Source organism: Branchiostoma lanceolatum, chromosome 16 (assembly GCF_035083965.1).
Source record: "Branchiostoma lanceolatum isolate klBraLanc5 chromosome 16, klBraLanc5.hap2, whole genome shotgun sequence".
NCBI classification, from domain to species: Eukaryota; Metazoa; Chordata; class Leptocardii; order Amphioxiformes; family Branchiostomatidae; genus Branchiostoma; species Branchiostoma lanceolatum.
This window is the reverse complement of record NC_089737.1, coordinates 13,519,986-13,541,291: the sequence shown is the minus strand read 5'-3', so window position 1 is coordinate 13,541,291 and position 21,306 is coordinate 13,519,986. Positions and strand designations below refer to the sequence as shown.

Sequence of the window (21,306 nt, the reverse complement as noted above, 5' to 3'; positions counted from 1 at the left end):
TCCGGACTGGAAACAATGTAATATGTGTGCTACGAATATTTTTTCCTGTTTCATGTAAAATTGCATGTTGGCACATATTTTACATGCAATTTCAGTTATAAACAAAAGACAGCAATGTTTTCACATTTTTCCAGTGCAAATTTCACGATCTAAGGAAGTTTTCAGATGGTTTAAATCAAAAAGGAGTGTAAAAGCTAGAGATTTTTTTTCAAGTCCGGACTTAATTCCAGATGTTTAGGTTTTTTTGGACTTGAACCTACTAGGGTTAGGAACAGGTCCGGAACAGGTCCGGGGTTTAGGTACGCACCACTATATAATATACGTATGTCTGCCCAAACAATAAATAGATCAGTTTATCTTCAGTGCTGGATCTTGTGGCACGACGTGCAGAATGAGTTGGAGACGAGAAGTGACGTAGGCTGAAAGATTTAAAAAAGATAACTGATGATAAAACAAGAAACTGAAGACCTTATACCTCCATGGAATCTTTAGAGATTCTATGATTATCAGTATGGTGATGTCTATGCCCTTTTCCACTGGCAGATGACATATATACAGTAGGAAATGGCACACCCTTTATGATGAATATATTCTGGAATCTTTCTGACCGGGACTTTGACTCAGTTTTATTTCAGTGTCCCCTAAGTGCCTAGCATGTGAAACTAACCCGTGGGGCCACGTAGGGGTAATGCACAAGAACGCATGTTTTACGTAATGGAAAATTATCAAACAGCTTTATTTAAATGCTGTCATGCTATTTATATGCTTATTCCCAAGAATGTTATCGATCTGAATAGTAATGCTAGAACATGCATTTAATCTAGTTATCTATACTCTCGCACCACTACTTGTAAATCATTGTACCGTGAAAAAGCTTGAAAATGTACAAACTAGCTCTGTTTGACGCTTATGTCTATTATACTGTGGAAATTGAAATAAAGATGATAAAATAAAATACATAGGGGTAATGCCCGAAAATGCAAAAAAAAAGAGGTAAACTGCCCGACAGGGCCTTTTTCCCCAATTGCGACCGAAGCATTACATTGCATTCTTAATCATTAGAAAAACCCACTTGTCGTGCAGTGTTTGATAGAAAAGGGCAAATTCTGACCTTCGAAGGACAGGAACCAGGCTGGCTTGTATTCCCAGTGTACAAAGATGGCGTAGACCGGTATGGCACTGCACAGGACGGCGACACCAATGCCGCACTCCACCGGGGCAGACATAAATGACACCACCACCATGAACAGGCACAGGCAGACGAAAATCACAGGAATGGCCAGGTTCAACTGGAAATCAGAAGCAACCCAAAATAAGAATACAAGATTCAGACGTTGGAATCGATGTTGCTACTTTTATTTTCGAGGACACCAAAGCCTTTCAACTTCTAGTGCATTTCGCATTGAATTTTTTTCCAGATAGGTATGATATAGAAAAAATACAACAATGTCCCAACGATGCACCGTGTTGTATTCTATGAGTTATACTATCATACACAGACATAATAATAACTTTATTGCACAACAATTGTACAAGGTACAAAGTATGGCATTCACGGGTAGATAGATAACATTCTGTTAGGCTAATCAGTCTATCTGATACAATATGGTGTAGTATTATGGGATGACAATGGAATTTTACAATCATTGGAGGAGTTTCTAACGTATAGACATTCTTTGATATACCTCCCAATGTATACCATACATGGGTTGTCACATGTCATTATGTACTTAAATTTGCTATTCAAGTCCATTTAGATAAATCCTGGACGATAGCATGAATAAAGTATTTTTAAGACATCACCCGGGGTGTCCCTGTGGTGTAGTGGTCTGCGCCTTTGCTACTCTGCCACATCTGGTTCAAATTACTTGGACCAGAAGGTCTGGGGTTCTAGTCCCAGGTAGGGCACCTCTGGACAAGAGGCGCATTGAGTCATACCAAAGACTTTATAAAAATGGTACATACTTATAATGAAACAGTATGGAAGTTAAACACACTTCACTGCCAGTGGACTAGCCCCCTGCTACAGTGATTGCACCACAGTGTGGCCCCAGGGCTATGAAACGGAGATGGGCACCGCCCTATACATCAATTATGGTGTGGGAGGATTTTAACTAACTAAGACATCACACCCCCCCCCCCCCAGCCATAAGCCACCCCTATGTACCACCTTTATGGGTCTCGGCAGATCTGGTTTCTTGTACCGCCACCACAGCAGACCGCTGACCACCACGGCATAGCTGAGCCAGCTAACGAACCCGAGCAGACTCAGCAGCTTGTACACGTCTTCCGGTATCAGCATGATCAGGCTCAAGAGAATCTGCAGAAAAAAACGTGAAAATGATCTCGAACCAGTTTGATCTCGAACCAGTTTGCTCTCGAATCAGTTTGATCTCGAACCAGTTTGATCTCGAATCAGTTTGATCTCGAACCAGTTTGATCTCTAATCAGTTCCATCTCTAATCAGTTTGATCTCGAACCAGTTTGATCTCGAATCAGTTTGATCTCGAACCAGTTTGATCTCGAACAAGTTTGATCTCGAACCAGTTTGATCTCGCACCAGTTTGATCTCGAACCAGTAAATAGTTTCATCAGGTTGGTAAGTCACTGAATAAAAAAAGACTCTTTTTATACAACCTTGTGATTTATTCAACCGACGTTTTGGTGACCATCTGTCACTCGCCTTCATCGAGGTAATTCTGACTGGTTCACATTACACTGCAGCACAGGTGTCGCTTCTTGCAGATGCGTTCCCAAACTGTAAATGTGAATACTTTGCGTTTGGGAACGCATCTATAAGTAGCGACACCTGTCCTGCAGCGCAACGCGAACCAGTCAGAATTACATTGATGAAGGTGACAGATGATCAATGTCGGTTGAATAAATCACTTGGTTGTGAAAAAAAGAGTATTTTTATTCACTGATCTCGAACCAGTTTGATCTCGAACCAGTTTAGCTCACTAAAGAGCTATTCTTCCGCTGGTCGTGACGGAGAAGACAGACGCTACATGTATGTTCAATTTTACAGGTTCATTGTACAGGTAAAATTCCCCTACCTCTTATCGACAATGCTTCCCTCGGAACTCTCACCCGCTAGGGTGATACCCGAGTACTTCATTTCGGATCATGCTCCGAACTTCGGCACCAACCTATTGCTACAAGAACCACCTATTGCTACAAGAACTATCACCATTACTAGTTTTACCACAACTGTTATAGACATTAACACAACTGTCATTACTACTGCTAATTCTGATATATGTATGTATGATTTGCATTACAAATCCATGGTCTTATGCTAACATGCCTACAGTATATATACAACATATATATACTTCTGATTATAACGTTATGTACCCTTTAATAATAATAATGATAATCTAGCTTGTTCGTACCGGCAGTATAACAGCTGGTGCGGGTGTCAGTCGGTCCACCTGGATCATTGACAGGATTCGCGGCATGATCCCGTCTCTTGCCGCTACCATATAAACCCTTCAGAGAAAAAGCTGTTATGTGACAAAGCAAACATGAAACAGGCTATATTCCTCCTTTAATCGTACTTCAGTAATGGTGTATTTGCAGAATAGAACACAGCACAAAACTGAATTGAAGTTCTCACAATGAGTAGTGGCAAAGCCATTTACAAAACTATCATTAAGAGCTTTCAGGTCACCTTGATTTTCAAAAGTTTGGAGAGATGACTAAAAAGAATTTTGACATTAGGAGCCTCTATCTTCTATGTTACAACTGCTTTGTAAAGTTTAATTACGCCTTATTCGTACTTACCTTGAAAAAGCCAGGTGGCCGATTAAAAGACTTGCAAAAGTAGAAACTGCGACAGCCAAAGGTATGACCCAACTCATAACTCCCAGAAGACGATTACCAAACGTCTGACAAAACAAAATGTAAGAACTACTATAGGTTGATATGTTATTAAATAAAATGTTTTTGTACACAACCGAGTGTTTTATTCACAGCGACGTCGTTTCGGTTACCGTCTGATGATTCCGCATGGCAATCCTCAGGGAAGTATGTGATATTGTTGCTGTGTTAATGTGACTTGGCAACATTTATGTATATAATACATTCCTTCACGTCAGGGATCACATTGTAAACATCGCATCGACTATATCTGTATATATGTAAATAATCCATTATTGGGACCTCATCTGTCAGCAGCGACACCTATGCAGTGCAAAGGGAACCAGTCAGAATTGCCGCCGTCGAAAAGTCGAATAGCGGATTCGGACGTTGGAATTACCGCTGTTAAAATTCTTTGTGGGAGGACACCAAATTTTTTAAACTTCTGGAGCATTTTGCAATAAAATGTTTTTTCGGGTGGGTATGACATGAATAAAATATTATACAACACGGTGTATTCCGCATTACCCGGTCTTCCGCGGTACCTCGGGCGATACGGAACACACCGTGTTGTATTCTATATCTATTACTTACTACTGCGACGGCATCAGATGCGAGCAGTTCTGCGGGAGTCATGGCGGTGAAGTACGCGATGTTCGTGAGCAGGTAGATGGTTGTGACGATCGGCATCGATATCACTATGGTCAAGACCAGGTTTCTGGGGACGTCATAGGGCAACAAGAAGTTATGGAAAATATAACTGTTATCGAACTCAAGAAAATTGAGTCACCGGAATGTCCGAACAAATCACCCGGTCTTCATTAACTATCTGACCCAGGTCCTGAAGACACGTGATTACACATGTGTGACGTCAGCACAGGGTCAAAGTTCGTCGGAAGTCGATACCACTCCCCGTCCCAGTTGAGAGACTTTCATGCTATTAGAAAAAGTTACAACAGTGCTTTCCTTCTGTGTGTGTGTAGGGGGAAATGTACTGCGAATTGAATATCAAAGCTTGTGTATAGTCAATGTACAGTGCATTACCTTACTTAATCTATCATATATGCGTACCGTTAGTTTGTTGTATAACTGTTGCTATAGATGTTCCATAACGATATAGAAACGCCACTCAACATTTTTTTGGCTTGATATCTCTATTTTTCTTTTGTCCAAAGAAAGTCTTGATGTAATTTAAGAAGAGAAAGTGTAGATGTATTTCACGGAGTTAAGATTATCTAAAGCTTAAAGTGTCATTTCTCATACCTTGTTGGATTGATCACCTCTTCGATCAAAGCATTGAGGGCTTGCCTGTAGTGACAAAACAAAACAAAACCCATCAACAAGACATTATTACATCCGTGAAGGCAGTAAACCTCCTTCGTGGGGGTACTGTTATCGTTAGGGTTGTGTTCGAAGCTATAACTCAAGATCCCTTTGATGTATTTCCTTCACAGTACACAAACACCAAAAATAGACAACATAATGATGAAAATATACTGAAAAGTGATAGCACATGTCCTACACATTAAGATTTGTTCACAAGAATGTTTTAAGTCTTGGGCCTAAATTCCTACATAGTACAGCTTTAAACTCACCATCCATTAAACGCCCACAGTGCTGAGTAAAACGACACCACGGCATCCCCAACAGAAGAGGTGGTTCCCTCAAAGGCCTTGGTTGGCTCCAAGTTTTCTGTTTGCCCTGGAAAATATCGTTTGTGTTTCACGGTTCCGAGTACGCATGCGCAGCGACATGCATTGTGGGTAATATGTCAAAGGTGAAGGACCCTGAGACCTAAACATAATATGCCTAGACATTGTTATGCATATCGATACAATGGTCGAGATTAGAGCTGTTTACAAATCAGGGTCTTTCACCTTTGACCTCGCGCATGCGTACTAGGAAAGGGAACGACCTTATTGTGACAAATACATTCATTGGTGCAGGTTAAACGTCACCGTATATAGTCTATGGGCACTGATATGTAATACATAACATACATTCATTCATTTATTCATTCATTCTTTCAATACCACTAACCTCTAGCGAGCTGAATCCCACCGAAGATTATGATGATACCGAGTGCTCCAACCTTCAGGAGCGTCAGGGCGTTGTTCATTTGCGCCGCCAAGCGGACACTGTAGTAGTTGAGAAAGCCTATCAAAGCTGAAATATACAGTTTGATACTGTTAATGCTGTTTTTGTCTCGTTTTGAATAAATTACACCGCGAAGTAGCTCAGAAAAACAGTATGATTGAGCACTGAACCGCCGTGTATTACATGTAGCTCGTCTCTATACTTTGCAGTGGAAAAAGCGCCCGTGCAGTTCCAGAGGAAACCTACACCACTTCTTCCTTACATCACAAGCTACCTGCCACCAAAAAATCAAGACCATAGCACGTCCAGGTCAAAAGATACGAAAAAACGGAAGTTCTGCTGCAGTACCAAGGTCACACACCAGGGTGCACAAAATCGACCTTGACCTTCGTCTTCCCAACACCTACCCACATACCAAATATCATCACAATACACGAAGAAGTTCTTAAGTTAAGCTAAGTACAAAAGTCAGGAAACACAGACACACCCAAAACAACATCTCAATTTTTCATGCAGTAAAAAGGACGCACATACCCATAGAAGCTGCCGCAATCAGCCGTGTGGCCAGGTAAGGTACAGGGCAAGGTGCGAAGAAGGGATACAGCGCGTAGTTTGCAATGGTGATGGACATAACGGCGCGGCCTGCAGGGGCCGAGAGGAGAAACCTCTGCCACACTCTCATAAAGCCCACCCACGGTCCAAAAATCTCGTATAGATACGTGTAGGTTCCGCCCGACTTGGGGATGGTCGTGCCAAGCTCCACATAGCAAAGCGCTCCGAGTAGGGACAGCACCCCGCTCAAACTCCACACGATGAGAGACAAGCCCACGGAACCGGTCCCCCGCAAGACTCCCTTCGGTGATAAGAAGATCCCCGACCCGATGATAATGCTCACTGTGGTCGCTACCCCGTTGGTTAGGGTCAGTTGCCTTTTCAGACGGACGCCAGTCGCCGGTTCAGATTGTTTCCTTGCAAGCTCTTCGGGTTTGCTCCCGCTTTCTTCCATGTTGTCTTCGTTTGGCACTTATGTTTACTGAGGTCGAGTTAGGACACGGGCAGGTTAGGACTGAAGGTCAGTGTCCTGAAATGACCGCACCTGGCTTGTGTTAATACTCAATACTGCGTGGCCCACTAAAGCCCTATCTCACTGGGGGGGAACATGTTGGCGGCTGCGGTTTCCAATACCCTGCCCAGCAGGGCTTCATTATCTCCATGAAAAATAGGGATATTGTTTTGAGTCATTGGAGAAGGCAATGGAGGACAGACGATTCTGGGCTGACAGAGTGGCGGAGCATGTCTGACACTCCACATAAGTCAAATAAGTCAGTGAAGGTGACCGGCAAAATATCAAAGACATACATGGCATTATCGGAAAGTTTCGTAAAACCTAGCCTAGTGCGCATGCTATATATACATTGATTTCATGATGCAAAGAGAGAGACAAAGAGAAATTGAAGTATATGGAGAGATGGATTGATATCTTTGTAAGGAAATGACGGTCTCACACATCGCAATGTGCATATGAATAAGAATAAATGTTGACTTGGTATTACCACGTTTCACGGAATAAATGAGTAAATGATAACTTTAATTTGTCCTCATGCCCACCAGTACATTCTTTACCCTTGACTTTATAATGGGAATATCATTCAAAACGTACAAGTATGGCCAAAAAGATGCCAAAACACACAAAGTTTAAAAAGATTCGTTTTTTTTTGGATGAAATTCGTTGAGTGCTTTGTCGATTCGATCGGCCGCAGCGATGTCGCCAGCGTGCCGCGGGTCCAGTGAGAGGTGGGTGTACTACAGATTTGGGTCGGTAGGTGAAGCTTTAGACCTGCTCTACAAAATGCGTCTTCTGTATTCGTATCTGTATAGCTGGTTTAACCACCCTGAAACGTAACACACCAGCTTAATCAATGGACCGTGCTACCTACCAAATAAATCTTGTCTCATACTCACCGAAAAATTGGATACATTGGATGACACATATTTCGCAAGATAAAATCGTTCTACACGTATCTTACATTATAAAAGCCTACCAAATTGATACATCTGTTGATGAGGAAATTATCATGCACAAGTTACATTTTGCACTGGGGAAAGATTGGGCGTGAAATACCCTGCATTTACTCGCAAATGTTGGGTTTATCATTAATTTGCTCTTTCTGCAATCGATGATCTAAGTCGCTAATCGACTATTTCTTAATTTTTCACAGTTTTTATTTGACGTGAAAATCCGTAGAAACAAGAATCATATACCCCCAGAGTACGTTTAGACTTCGTTAGATTTAAAACCCTCCTGAGATAGTATGTTTACAATTTCCGCTTCAGCGCTGTCGTTGGCTTGGTGCCTGATACCTATTACACACAACAAGCCTCCAATTTCTTTACATCAACAATCCCCTCTCTAATTAGGGTAGTTACTATAATTTTTATAATCAAGGAGATAGACTGTGTGGCGAACTGTTTATATTTCAATGTTTTGAAGACTTGAAGTATTTTGAAACACCTTGGTTCCCCTAATGAGGGACCGTCGCAACATGGCCTTTGTAGAGGTCAAAAATGGAATCCGTAGGTCATGGTAGCTTACCAACAATTTCGAGTACATTGGCATTTTTCACAGAGAAGATAAAGAGATTACCTTGTTGTCAAGTTGTGTAATACATACCTTAATGTTTTGCATTGTTTAAGTTTGGTCATTGAAGATTCTCTTAGCAAACTTAGATAATTATGACGCAAGCGTAGGTCAAGAGAGAAATTAGAAGATTGTGGTATCCTGCCAACAAGCTTCTGGCTATTGAAATTTTGATCTACAGAACAAAGAGATTCCCTTCCCCTCCGCCGACTGACGTAATTATACCAAGCCTAATAAGGTGCTGGCATTGTTCTCGACTGCATACCTGAGCTGTAGCCCCGCACAGACGGTCGGCACTTGTAGTTGATATTTGTTGGAATCGGACGCAAAAGATCGAAAAGAAGCCATCATGGATCAGAAACCTGAAGTCAAAGTAAGTGCACATTTTTCTGTTCTCACCATTGAGTCAAAACATAATCTGATGCTCATCACACGTTCCCCGGAACGTTGACGGTGTAGAATCATATATCGTGAATATAATGATTCTATTTAGTTTACCAGCCGGGCTCCCATATTCGCTTCCCTACTTGAGCACCCGGGCTAGTAAAATGTCTTAAAGCCAGCGCTTTAATAGGCTCCACGAAACGGAGAGAAGGAAGGCAAAGAAGGTCACGAAGAAACTAGGCTAGGGATCTTTGCGGATCACTAGAAATCCAAAATCTGGCATACTTGTCCACACTAGTACTGTGCATAGGTTCATCGCAGACCCCTTTCTTTCTACCACATTCTAGCATGTAGCATATAAGGAAAAGCATGTCGTAGACTTATTCATCGGGCTCATTCTCGTTAAAGGCTCCTCCCTTATTTCAGAGAGCTTTCAAGCTGTGAGATTATTTGACAGAAAAACTTTTTTTCTACAAAATTCAATTGAAAATTTTGTTTATCATCACTGAATTGATGACATGTCTAAGAGGTATGTCTGACTGGATACCTCACACATAGAAAACAGCGAAATAAGAAGCACTGTTTTCAACCTGATGTATGCGAGCAGCTAGCTAGCAGTTGTGAATCACCCCAGTCTTTACCTGGTTGTTTTTCTCAAAGATAGTCAAAAAGGGGCGTGTACAAATATCAATAGTGGCAACTGTTACACTGCCGTTGACAGATAGAACCCGAGGCCAAGAAAACCGGAAAAACCTGGTCCCAGCCTCGTTTCAGGCTCGCCGTGGGATTGGCTGTTGGGTTGCTGCTTGTGACCTGCGCAGTGGCGGCCGGTGGACTGATGATGTACTTTCGGGGGAAATGCGGAAATAAACGGGTGTGACTTCTTGTTTGTTTGTTTATCATATATTTGTTTATTTTTGACGCTGTTAATTCTGACATGTTGTGCACAACATAAGCAGGAACGCGGTTTAAATGTGGACGGTCGATACAGTTGCTCTTTGTTTTTGTAAGTTTACAGCCAGTAAATGAAAGTTTACTTTGTCATCGGACCTTTTGTTTGGATAGAATTGTGAAATCAAAACAATATGCATACTTTGTGGCTACATTAGGAATAAGCAAGGTAACAATAACAAGGAACTTTTGAATGCCAAAATCTAACCAGTTGCTTGAGTAATAGTTACCTTGCTTGTTCCTTATTACTTGGATGTCTAACCTTCATCGACGTACATAATATTATGGATTTTTTTTTTAAATTTTCTATTATTATTATTGTGCGCACAGTTCACCATAAAGACCTCCATGAATGGCCAGACGTTCACAGAGGAGGTGGAAGTGGACCGGGAGAACGGCATGGTGGTGTACCGTGATGACGTCAGCACTGAGGACGGGGAGATCATACAAACCAAAGAGGTGGGTAGCAACATTACCCATCAGTTAAAGCGTGGGGCTTCAGATCTAAGATAAAAGTCTGTATTTTTCTGTTACTTGAATGGAGTTGATCGAATCAATAGATCACTTTTTAAAAAAGGCAAAACAAAAAATGACAAGGGTCCCACTGCACTGTCTCACGCTGAGTTGGGCCACCATGGGTAAAAGAAACAGAATGTAAGAAATTAAAGAAAAAATGTAATTGAAAAATGACTACATTGCAAACTACGGGCTGTAGACCAAAAAACTTTGTTATGTACTAGGCTATTGAATCATCGTAATAGGAATGTCATCTGGTTGACTTTGTGACAGGGATTGTCCGTGCTCTACCAGAGAGGCAACTGCTATCTGATGGAGGACGAAAAGAACAACCAGACGAGCGAATTTGACATTGATGAGGCGGAGGCTGCGATGGAGTCTTTATCTGTAAGTACCATAATGTTCAAATGATAATAGAAGAAGTTTATTGCAAGTTCATGCCCGTGGGCTAATTGCAAATACATGATAAAAACATAGGAAAAACATACATGCGTCAGTAAACTGTGTCTGACTTTGCTGTAACAATAGGTTACTGGCACTATATACAATAATAGACTAAGTATAAACGTTTGCGTGTGTCTTTTTGCTTTCATGACCTGTCAATAGCATGCTAGCAAAGAACGATAATTCCTCATGATCATGATTGATGTTCATATTCAATCACGACTTCAGAGTCTGCAGAGGATGTCATCCATAAAATTTACTTGCCGTGACCTAATATAATGATATAATAATAATGTCAGGTGTATTTGCAGCCAGTGCCACAGGCAGGTACCCAATGTGTAGGGTAATGAGGCTGTTTAACGTGTTCGAGGCACCTCCTCATATATGAAAATGAACATATTCGCCTTTCTGAAAGCCTTAGTCGAGAAAAAGAAACTAATGATATTATTGATTTAATCATTTTCGAAAGGATGACAGTGACGTGCCGAGCTTTGACGTTGACCGAGTCGTCTTCCTGAACCGGTCAGTTCTGGTTAGTCCTGAAGATGACGTCATCCTGCGACCACAGCTGCCGCCTGTGTGTCATGACGCGCCTCTGTACCGGGTCCAAGAGGAGGACGCTAGAGGTAAAACTATTAACACCAATCTTACCTCGGTCTGAACATAGTAAAATTCTAAATTATAGTGCAGGTCTCATTAGTATACAACAAGAACTAATAGCGAGCAATTGGTTGAATTCGTAATCACTTTTCAAAGCTCCCGATCTACTCAGAGTCCCATTTGCTATCGTTCGTTAAAGTTTTTGTCTTACATGTAACTAATAACGTGTCATCCTTCACTACTGACGTTAGTCTTATTTGCAGTATCTATTATTATGTGGTTGATAGATGATTGCAATATGTTTAGATAAGATAACTCTGTAAACTTGACTGGATTTCAGATTATTTGGGACAGGAAAATGACGATGGAGATATGATGGAAACATCGCAAAGTCGTGTCAAGCGGCGCTGGGCCTTACCGGACGCTCAGGCTCCCGTTGGCTTGGACGATGTGGATGACGGTGTGGAAGATGAACCTACAACATGCATGATTTTACCTAGGCTTTTGTATGTTGGACGATGTTACCGGTACTGGTATAGGTACCGCTGGGGTTGGCGCCGCCGGTGTTCCTGCCAATTTCAGTGCAGTAGGTCGTGCAGATGCTATAAATTCATGACTTCTTGCGATTGATTCCCGGGGTATATATGCAGAGATGCCGTTTGCCTTCACGCCCTCTCTTAGAGTCTTTATCTGTGGCCCTCTTTCTTCTTTTTCTCTTCTCAAAAACTTAATTCTTTATCCTGATTATGAATAATAGCACTCTAGTATTTGATTACACAGTTCTAAACTTTTGATGTGTAGTTTTGATGTAGACGACTAAATGGCTTTAATGTCAACAAATATTATAGCTATAATGCTTTATATACATAAATATTATATACGTAGAAACGTAATTCTCTTATGCTCTATAATAGCTAGATAAACATGCTAGGTATTTTGTATTATGGGGTATATAGAGTTAGTATTCATTTGGCATTTTAGCTTTAACGAAAAGAATTGACAGAAATGTTAACAGTAACCTTAGCTGAGCATTTGTATATTCATTATACCTTTGTAGTAATCTCATAGAATAAAGGTTGCTTCGTATTCCAAATAAAATGCATGTATTCTTGTTTTGATTTGATTGTGGAAATGGCAAAAGTATCATTTATATAAACGGAACACAATATCCTTTTTGCTCTAGTATATCTTATTAAAGATGTAGTGTGTACTAGTATTATGGGGTAAATAGGTATCTAATGTCTAAGTTGACATTTTAGTTTTATATAAAAGATTTGACAGAAACTTTTAAACTAAACTAACCATACCGCTTACGCCAGGTCGTTCGCTTGTTTGTTTCATGTTTTTTCTTGAGGGGTATTTTTGTTGTATCAACAAATTCTGTTTCTGATTGCTCTGTTACTTCAATGTAGCAATAATTCAATGGTGGTTTGTCTTGGAATAAAGGTATAAAAAACAAATTTGAGGGCTTCCAGTTTTATCATTGTGTCACCCTACACATATGAAAATACTGATTCAAGAACACTAAAGATGCATATTCTCATGGCAATGTGAATGTGGTATGTTTTTGTTTGTCTGAATTGGTCGAAGTGTTGATTTTGGAGATCATTTTATCCTTATTAACATTATCTAAAATCCCCACGGTTGCTGCTGCAGTACAGTAGACCAGGCGCCGTTCGGCTTTATATAATTATGCATTGTATACAACAGATTCGGGTCGGTAGGCCGAGCTTTGGACCTGATTTACAAAAGGTACCAATAGAGCATGCTATCTTCGACGTAATTGTCGTCTCACTAAAGGGTCAAACATTGTTTGACACGTATCTTACAAGATAAAATCTTACCTAAATAATACATTTTATTACGAGGCCTCGAGGAAATTCTCATGCCTCTGTTACATCTTTAATTTGCACTGGGAAGAAATGGGAGTGAAATACCCTGCGTTTGCTTGCAAATGCTGGTTTTCTCAGTGATGGTGTTTTTCTGTAAAAGACGATCTAGGTTGCTAATCGACTATTTCTTAAATTCTGACAGCTTCGATTTGACGTGAAAACCTGTCAAAACTAGTATCCTTTACCTTTAGATCACGTTTAGACTTCGTTGGTATATATACCATATCTGGGGTAGTATGTTTACAATTTCCGCTTCAGTGCTTTCATGAACGAACATTTGGATGATACTTGTGGCATGCACAAAGAAAGCCTCTCATCTTTTTAATGTTTGCCTTTAACTTAGGGATGCCAGTGCTATTGATTTTTAACCAAATAGATGAACAGTGTGGCGAATTGCCTACATTTTTCATGTCTTGAATGATTTGAAAACACATTGGCACACCTAATAAGGTACCATCGCAACATGACATTTGTAGAGGTCAAAAATGGAATTCGTAGGTCACAGTATCTCAGCAACAGGTTTGAGCCCATTGGCATTTTTCACAGAGACGACAAAGAGACTACCTTCTTGTCATGTTGTGTAATGCATGATTTTATGTTCTGCATTGTTTACGTTAAAACGTTTGTCATTAAGATTCTCTTAGCAAACGTCCATAATCATGACGTTAGCGGAGGTCAAGAAAGAAATCAGAAATGAGCTAGGGGCTATTCAAGTCTATGATCCACAGAACAAAGAAATTTTTCAATCATGTGAAATAATTATGCAAGCCTTAGGATAATAGGTGTAGTTGTTGTTCTCGACAGTGCATACCACAGTTATAACCCCGTGCAGGCGGTCGGAACTTAAAGTTTGTCACTGTCTGAATCAGGCGCAACTGATCTAAAAGAAGCCATCATGGATCAGAAACCTGAAGTCAAAGTAAGTGTACATTTTGTTTATTTTCAGTACTGCGTCACAATCCAGCAGCACGTTCGCTCGTCGTCACATGGGCGGTGTAGAATCATAGGCTTGGTGCCATCCTTTTTAGTTTACTATGGCCGCCGCATTTGCCCACAAAAGACAGAATTGTTATGGTAGGGGGTTAAAAGCCACTAGGGATCTACGCGTTACACTAGAAGTTAAAAGTTGGCATACTTTTCGACGCTGTGCATACATGTATGTCAGTCGTCGCTTTGTAGACAAACTTATTCCTTCCACAGTTACACCACCTAATTAAGATGATGTCTCAACCTGACTTATTACTCTAATTTAAGTCCCCTCACTACAAGCTGCCTTAGTTTAGATTCACTTAAATAACCACAGCTTTCAGAAATTCAATTTCAAAGTTTTTCGGGATTTAGAGTTATGTCTGACTGTAGCTAGCTGGTTACATCCACCTTCAAAAGAGCTAAATAAGAAACAATGTAATCTATTTTCAACCTGATATTTACAATAGGTAGCTAGCAGTTGAGAAGTATCTGTAGTATTTACTTGGTTGTTTTTATGAAAGATAGTCAAAAAGGGCGTGCACAAAAATTCATAGCTGCCATTGTTCCACTGTTGTTGACAGATAGACCCAGAGGACAAGAAAACCGGAAAAACCAGGTTCCAGCCTCGTTTCAGGATCGCCGCGGGATTGGCTGTAGCCTTGCTGCTTGTGACCTGCGCAGTGGCGGCTGGTGGACTGATGACGTACTTCCGGGGGAAATGCGGACGTAAGGTAGAAAAACACAGTTTTCGCCTGCGGGGATTTCTATAGTTGACTGATTGCCATCGATGCGGAATAAATTATAGTAGGGTACCCTAGAGAAGTACGATAAACGAATGTGTGGAAGTTGAGGGCAAAATTTACAAAACAATTGAAAACAACTAACCATGCTATCTGTGACGTCAAAATATCATCCGCAAATTAAATTCAACTATTCATTTCTCTAAACGCGATTCAAAGGCTTTAAACAGTCATCTATTCCTGTTTTGGTCGCTGGAAACTTTTTTTCCAAACAGATAGCAAAAATAAAAAACACACACAAACACACAGTATTTATCTGCGACCCCCGGTGTCTTTCACATAGCGGTAAAAACGTCGCGCCCCTAAATCTTGAACCGTACGCATGTAAGCCCTTAACGTGAAAGCCAGCGAGACACGAACTTTATTGTATGGTAGTTTCGACTCATAAATACGCGTGACCTTTACAGCTGACGGCCGGGGTGAGACGGCTGCAGTTCCGCAAGACCCCGCATGACGCCATTTAAATGTTGTCGTCAAAATGTATAATATGAAAATAATTATCGGCCATTCAAAATAGAATTGAAACTACCGAAAATAATTTCATCAGGTTGGTAGAATATAGGATATAGGAGATTCTTATTACACAACCAGGTAATCTCACCTGCTAACATTTCGATGTCTGTTAGACACCTTCTTCAGAGCTTCTGACTGGAGTACTGCTTCTCACCGCTATAAGTAGCCGATGTGGTTGGCGCTTTTGCGGTGAAAACACTGTCCCAAAAGCGCCACCTACATTGGCTACTTATAGCGGTGAGAAGCAGTACTCCAGTCAGAAGCTCTGAAGAAGGTGTCTCATAGACATCGAAACGTCAGCAAGTGAGATTACCTGGTTGTGAAAAAAGAATCTCCTCGAATTGAAACTACTTGTTGGCTATATATAGTGATTTCTAAATAAATGTTTGTTGTTACTGTTGCACAAACAGTTCACCATTAAGGCATCCGTGAATGGCCAGACGTTTACAGAGGAGGTGGAGGTGGACCGGGAGAACGGCATGGTGGTGTACCGGGATGACGTCAGCACTGAGGACGGGGAGATTATACAAACCAAGGAGGTAGATATAAGAATATGATACAATAGTCTATTTTTTTGCGGTTAATGTCGTTATCAATTGTAAGCAATCATTAGCTGATTAAATGGACATTTTAAAAGATAATAAAAGATTGAATGGAAAAAGCTGAAAGTGTACAAACCGTAGAAACATGTTTTTGTGGTACAATGCCAATATACAATTTCATATTTCATACGGATATTTCAAGCTGACGTTTAATTCTGATAAAATGCCATTTACACAGGGATTGTCCGTGCTCTACCGCCGGGGTAGCTGTTACCTGTTGGAGGACGAAAAGAACAACCAGACAAGCGACTTTGACTTCGACGAAGCGGAAGACGCAATGAAGTCCTTGTCGGTGAGTATGATCTAATGTTTTAAGTGCTTTGTTACTTTTATGAGTTATTCAGGAGCTTCAAGTTATTGATTGCGTTTGTTATCTTAAGCCAAGAAAAAGATAGATCACATGTTCTAACGAAAAAGAATCTAGGCAAAAAAAAGAGCCACTAAAGCTGCGATTATCAACTGACGTGTCGTATGTCAAGCAACAGCAACGTACAATTATTTTGTTGCTTCGTCTTCTGTTGACAGGAAGATGATGTTGCAAGTATTGACGTTGACCAACTCGTCTTCCTGAACCGGTCCGTTCCGGTTAGCCCCGAAGATGACGTCATCCTGCGATCACAGCTGCAGCCCGTGTGTCGTGACGCCGCTCTGTACCGGGTCCAAGAGGAGGACGCTAGAGGTACATCTAGATTATATGAAAATGTCGGGTGGCCTTACAAACATGCCTCATTTTATATTACAAAATCGTTAATTGTTGATATAAGCATTAAAGAACAAAATCATATTCCGCCAAAATGAACAATGAAAAAGAATGATGTATGCCATCAGTATTAAGCGGCAACATTTGCTAATCTAATTCACCAGCCAATCCAAATTCTACCCACTTCGACATCAATGCCAATCGTTGCAAAATTGAATGCCGATTCGATTAAATCGGAAATGATTACTTACATCTAAGCACGTACCTAGAAAAGCAAGAAACTGGCGGATGTGGAATGCCAAAACCAATAGGATAAAGTGACTTAATATATTGTATATATATTATATATGCTTTTCCAGGTAAGTGCTTAGATGTAAGTAATCATTTCCGATTTAATCGAATCGGCATTCAATTTTGCAACGATTGGCATTGATGCCGAAGTGGGTAGAATTTGGATTGGCTGGTGAATTAGATTAGCAAATGTCTAAATACTGTAAGCATGTAGCATAAGACCACGTGGTCTGTCATGTAAAACATACATACATGCATAATACATCTAAGCAAACGCTGGTTTTGGTGCACTTCTCACTCATGGCTACCTCACTAGCGCCACTTCTACTTGTACACACGGCATTCCCATTCTTAGTGTTTTTTTTTTATGATGTTGACCATCTTCGGTGGGGATCAATATTTGTTGGACACACTGCACGAAATGGCCACGTATCCTGACGGATCCCACGTATCCGGAATCGGGCCTCATGGCGTTTCCGAACGAATCCGAAAAAATCCCAGTTCACTGCTCGGATACTGAGGTGCCCGCAGATCCGACCAATTCCGACGCCGTATTCCTCTGGATCCGTGATGCGCCTCGGATACCCGAAAATATTTGTGCGGATCCCTCGTTTTTTTTATATTTGGAATGTTCGGATTGTTTGTATGTCGGTAGTTGTTTCGGATCCTGACGAATAAATACACACGGCACGGCATGATCTCATTTCCTGACGAATCCAGCAGATCCGGAATTATGCATTATAGCAGACACGGAACGTTTCCGATTGAATCCGATGCACCTCAGATCCGACAATTCCGGCGCCGTATACGTCTGGATCCTTCATACGTTTCGGGTACAGATACGGAACGTTTCCGAGCAAATTCAGACAAATACCAGGTACAGCTCAGATCCGGCAATTCCGACGCCGTATACGTCTGGATCCGTGATGCGCCTCGGATACCTGAGGATATTTGCGCGGATCCTTCGTTTTCAGATATTTGTCAATATGGCAGAGATATTAATCGGATTGTTTGTTTGTCGGTAGTTGCTTCGGATTCTAACCAACAAATACACACTGCACGGCATGATCTCAGATCCTGAAAAATCCAGCGGATCCGCAATCGTGCATAATAGCAGATACGGAACGTTTCCGATTGGATCCGATGCACCTCAGATCCAACAATTCTGACGAATCCTGACGTTTCCGGAATACGGATTCGTGCCCAATCTCCCACAAGACACTGCGTGTCATGACGTCAGGCGCGAGAAACGGTTTTGTCGGTGAACAGCACGGAGACAAGAACGGCGTTTCATCACTCTCTGTGCTTAACATGGCATCGTCAGAGTCTACCATGGTCGACCAGTGATTTTTAGTGACTTGAGAGTCGAAGGGGATTCGGTGTAAACTCAAACGCGCGGCATTGCGAAGTAGTCTTCTTCGTGCATGCAATATTCGTCGCCCCCCTCCCCCTTGTAAAGTTGGTAGGGAGTCGATTCATCATTTAGAGAGACTGCCCTTTGGTAAGTACAAATTGGAAAATTCATGTTTCTAACTAGTTTGAACGTCAGTTATCCTCCTATTGTGGCTTGACATATCATCGCATTTGCATGACATTAAGAATTGTCCAGTCGACCTGCACTTCTACACCGTTAGGATCTATGAAATTTATAGCTTTCAATTTGTTCGTTCTTGCCAATGGTCAACAGACATTTGTGTCTGGTTAACGTTTCAGATACAACATAGCAAGCGGTTGAGGGAAAGATAATTAAAGATATCCTGTAACGGAAGAGAATGTCATAAGTATTTGTCCCACAAAGGTCCCACCGTTTGTGGATAGTGAGCTGGAACTTATGTGGAGGTAGTAGTGTGTTTCAGTGATTATTGCATTAAGTTGTAGCTGTACATATTTGATCAATATCATATTCAAGTTATGAATGTAAGTTTTACGTATTCAATTAAACGATGCCAGATTCATTTTTTACAAATGTGATTATGTGATATGTTTAATATTTGTCATTGATTCCCTTTATATATATATCCTATACAGCATCGGCAGATACTTCCTTCACAAATGCAGCACATGTTGTGAGGACCTTAGCTTGGCTTGGAACAAAGCAATCAGCTGTCAGATGCTCAGAGTACCTCAGGCTCCTTCGGTAAGGCTTAAGTCCATCATCGGTACACTTCAATGTTAGCTGAGACAGGCATGATGGATACCCATTGTCCCTTGTTTTTAGTTAGCTGCTGTGATGAAACGAAGCCCATCACAGCAAGGAGGTTATATAGTCTATATAACCTCCTTGATCACAGTTATGTCAAAATCATGTGACATTTTACTTAAATACTAAGTATGTGAAATGATATTTATTCATCATTTGGTTTTATCATATAGGAACTGGTTCATCACAAGATGAACTCCAAGCTGAGTCCAACATGCTAGATACAGAAGAAATCAGCCTTGCCTGTACCTTACCAAGAGTGCATGGAAGAAGTGAACTCAGATGTAGTCATAGAATGGGGAGAGGACGATTATACACATGCAGTTCCACGGCATATACTACTTACGTGTAAAATGTGGCGTGTCATCATGGGAGTTTTTCAGACAGTATAATGTTACTTTGAAGTTTCTATTTTCAACCTCTGTATTTGAAATTATTTGTATCTGATATCTTTTAGACGAAGAACTGGCCACAAATAAGGCTTTCATTACTTTAGTAGAATATGTAGAACATGTAGAAATTTTTGGTCCAAGTGCACTATACGGCAGTAAATATTACCACCATGATGTGATGGTTGTTGATTGTAATACATTTTATAACAATTGTGCTTACACAACCCCAATTTACCGACATTAACCTGCATATGCAGAGGTGCTTTGAGTATGTGGATGTCCCTCGGCCTGTCTTAAACGAAATGGATTATTTAGCCACATAGAACTTCCGTATTGTATTTGATAGTTTTTGAACTTAGAAATGCATATATGTTGAAATATGAAATGATGTTACATTCATGCTTTCCCAAAACTTCCTGTCATTGAATAATAATTCGTTAAATTAAGAATGCACGCGTATTTATGAATAATCAACCATTCTATCAAACTTTGTGTGTTTGATTTGTACATATTCGTGGCAAATACAAACATATTCAGAGTCACAATATGTCAAAGATTGTAGAAAGTCTGTATGTTGGATCAGTCTGTATCCGTGGCAAATACATACTGTACGTATCTGTCAGGATCTTGGGCAATTTCGTGCAATGTACGGCCCCATATCCGTCGAAAATTCCTATTTTTGTATTCCTCCGGATCTGAGGTTCCGGATCACAGTCCGCTTGTATCCGTCAGTATCCGCAATTTTCTTTTAAAAAATACAGAAAACTTCCTACACGTATCCGTCAGGATCGCTGGCATTTCCGTACAGTGTACGGCTCCGTATCCGTCGAAAATACCTCATTTTCGGATTCCTCCGGAAATATTCACGATCCCGGTGCGGAAATTTTCGGATTTGTTAGGTTGGATTCGTCAGTATCCGTCAGTATCCGCCAAAAATACAGAAAAATCCCTGTACGCATCCGTCAGGATCTGTGGCATTTCCGTACAGTGTACGGCTCCGTATTCGTCGAAAATACCTTACTTTCGGATTCTTCCGGAAATATTCCATATCCCAGTGCGCATTTAGTCGGATCCGTCAGGTTGGATCCGCCTGTATCCGTCAGTATCCGCCAAAAATACAGAAAATTTCCTGTTCGTATCCGTCAGGATCGGTGGCATTTCCGTGCAGTGTACGGCTCCGTATTCGTCGAATATACCTTACTTTCGGATTCTTCCGGAAATATTCCATATACCGGTGCGGAAATTGTCGGATATCTTACACGAATCCGCCTGTATCCGTCAGTATCCGTCAGTATCCGACAAAAATACAGAAAAATACCGGTACGTATACGCCGGGAAACGAGGCCATTTCGTGCAGTGACATATCAGCAAAAAATAATGTTACAATATTATAATGTTTGTTACATTTCAGATTATTTGGGACAGGATACGAAAGCTGGAGAAAGCACAGAAACGT

The 21,306-nt window shown here is 40.9% G+C and overlaps 3 protein-coding genes and 1 long non-coding RNA gene across 5 annotated transcripts; 3 read left to right on the top strand and 1 right to left on the bottom strand.

The window, feature by feature from the left end:
- Nucleotides 1-1,799: 1,799 nt before the first annotated feature.
- LOC136421487 (large neutral amino acids transporter small subunit 1-like) lies at nucleotides 1,800-6,964 on the bottom strand. The gene is made up of 7 exons (XM_066408814.1): nucleotides 6,493-6,964; nucleotides 5,902-6,027; nucleotides 5,457-5,562; nucleotides 5,125-5,169; nucleotides 4,456-4,579; nucleotides 2,205-2,320; nucleotides 1,800-1,854 (listed from the first exon to the last, which is right to left on the bottom strand). Exons 1-7 carry the CDS (start codon nucleotides 6,962-6,964, stop codon nucleotides 1,800-1,802), a joined length of 1,044 nt encoding a protein of 347 aa, XP_066264911.1.
- Nucleotides 6,965-8,889: 1,925 nt separating this feature from the next.
- On the top strand, nucleotides 8,890-12,968 carry LOC136422277 (uncharacterized). Its single transcript, XM_066409930.1, has 6 exons — nucleotides 8,890-8,969; nucleotides 9,702-9,854; nucleotides 10,262-10,390; nucleotides 10,721-10,834; nucleotides 11,361-11,517; nucleotides 11,832-12,968. Exons 1-6 carry the CDS (start codon nucleotides 8,946-8,948, stop codon nucleotides 12,119-12,121), a joined length of 867 nt encoding a protein of 288 aa, XP_066266027.1. The 5' UTR covers nucleotides 8,890-8,945; the 3' UTR covers nucleotides 12,122-12,968.
- A 996-nt stretch (nucleotides 12,969-13,964) lies between these two features.
- Nucleotides 13,965-16,574, top strand: LOC136421486 (uncharacterized). Its single transcript, XM_066408813.1, has 4 exons — nucleotides 13,965-14,302; nucleotides 14,934-15,083; nucleotides 16,076-16,204; nucleotides 16,446-16,574. The coding sequence occupies exons 1-4, from the start codon at nucleotides 14,279-14,281 to the stop codon at nucleotides 16,572-16,574; spliced, it is 432 nt and encodes a 143-aa protein (XP_066264910.1). The 5' UTR covers nucleotides 13,965-14,278.
- Nucleotides 16,575-18,392: 1,818 nt separating this feature from the next.
- LOC136421881 (uncharacterized) lies at nucleotides 18,393-20,472 on the top strand. 2 transcript variants are annotated; one of them, XR_010753532.1, is made up of 3 exons: nucleotides 18,393-18,759; nucleotides 19,287-19,395; nucleotides 19,632-20,472. It is a non-coding gene; the product is annotated as an uncharacterized lncRNA (long non-coding RNA). The 2 variants fall into 2 exon arrangements; XR_010753531.1 differs by lacking the exon at nucleotides 18,393-18,759 and having other exon boundaries at nucleotides 18,770-19,395.
- Nucleotides 20,473-21,306: the final 834 nt, after the last annotated feature.

Bases quoted from the DNA above. Each gene is read 5' to 3' on its own strand.
- LOC136421487 (XM_066408814.1), bottom strand. From the start codon at position 6,964: ATGGAAGAAAGCGGGAGCAAACCCGAAGAGCTTGCAAGGAAACAATCT. The intron at 6,028-6,492 runs GTATGTGCGTCC...TGTATATTTCAG, and splicing joins GATTGCGGCAGCTTCTATGG to CTTTGATAGGCTTTCTCAAC. The intron at 1,855-2,204 runs GTACAAGAAACC...AATTTGAACCAG, and splicing joins AGCGGTCTGCTGTGGTGGCG to ATGTGGCAGAGTAGCAAAGG.
- LOC136422277 (XM_066409930.1), top strand. From the start codon at position 8,946: ATGGATCAGAAACCTGAAGTCAAA. The intron at 10,835-11,360 runs GTAAGTACCATA...CATTTTCGAAAG, and splicing joins CTGCGATGGAGTCTTTATCT to GATGACAGTGACGTGCCGAG. The intron at 11,518-11,831 runs GTAAAACTATTA...ACTGGATTTCAG, and splicing joins CCAAGAGGAGGACGCTAGAG to ATTATTTGGGACAGGAAAAT.
- LOC136421486 (XM_066408813.1), top strand. From the start codon at position 14,279: ATGGATCAGAAACCTGAAGTCAAA. The intron at 14,303-14,933 runs GTAAGTGTACAT...TGTTGTTGACAG, and splicing joins ATCAGAAACCTGAAGTCAAA to ATAGACCCAGAGGACAAGAA. The intron at 15,084-16,075 runs GTAGAAAAACAC...TTGCACAAACAG, and splicing joins GGGGGAAATGCGGACGTAAG to TTCACCATTAAGGCATCCGT.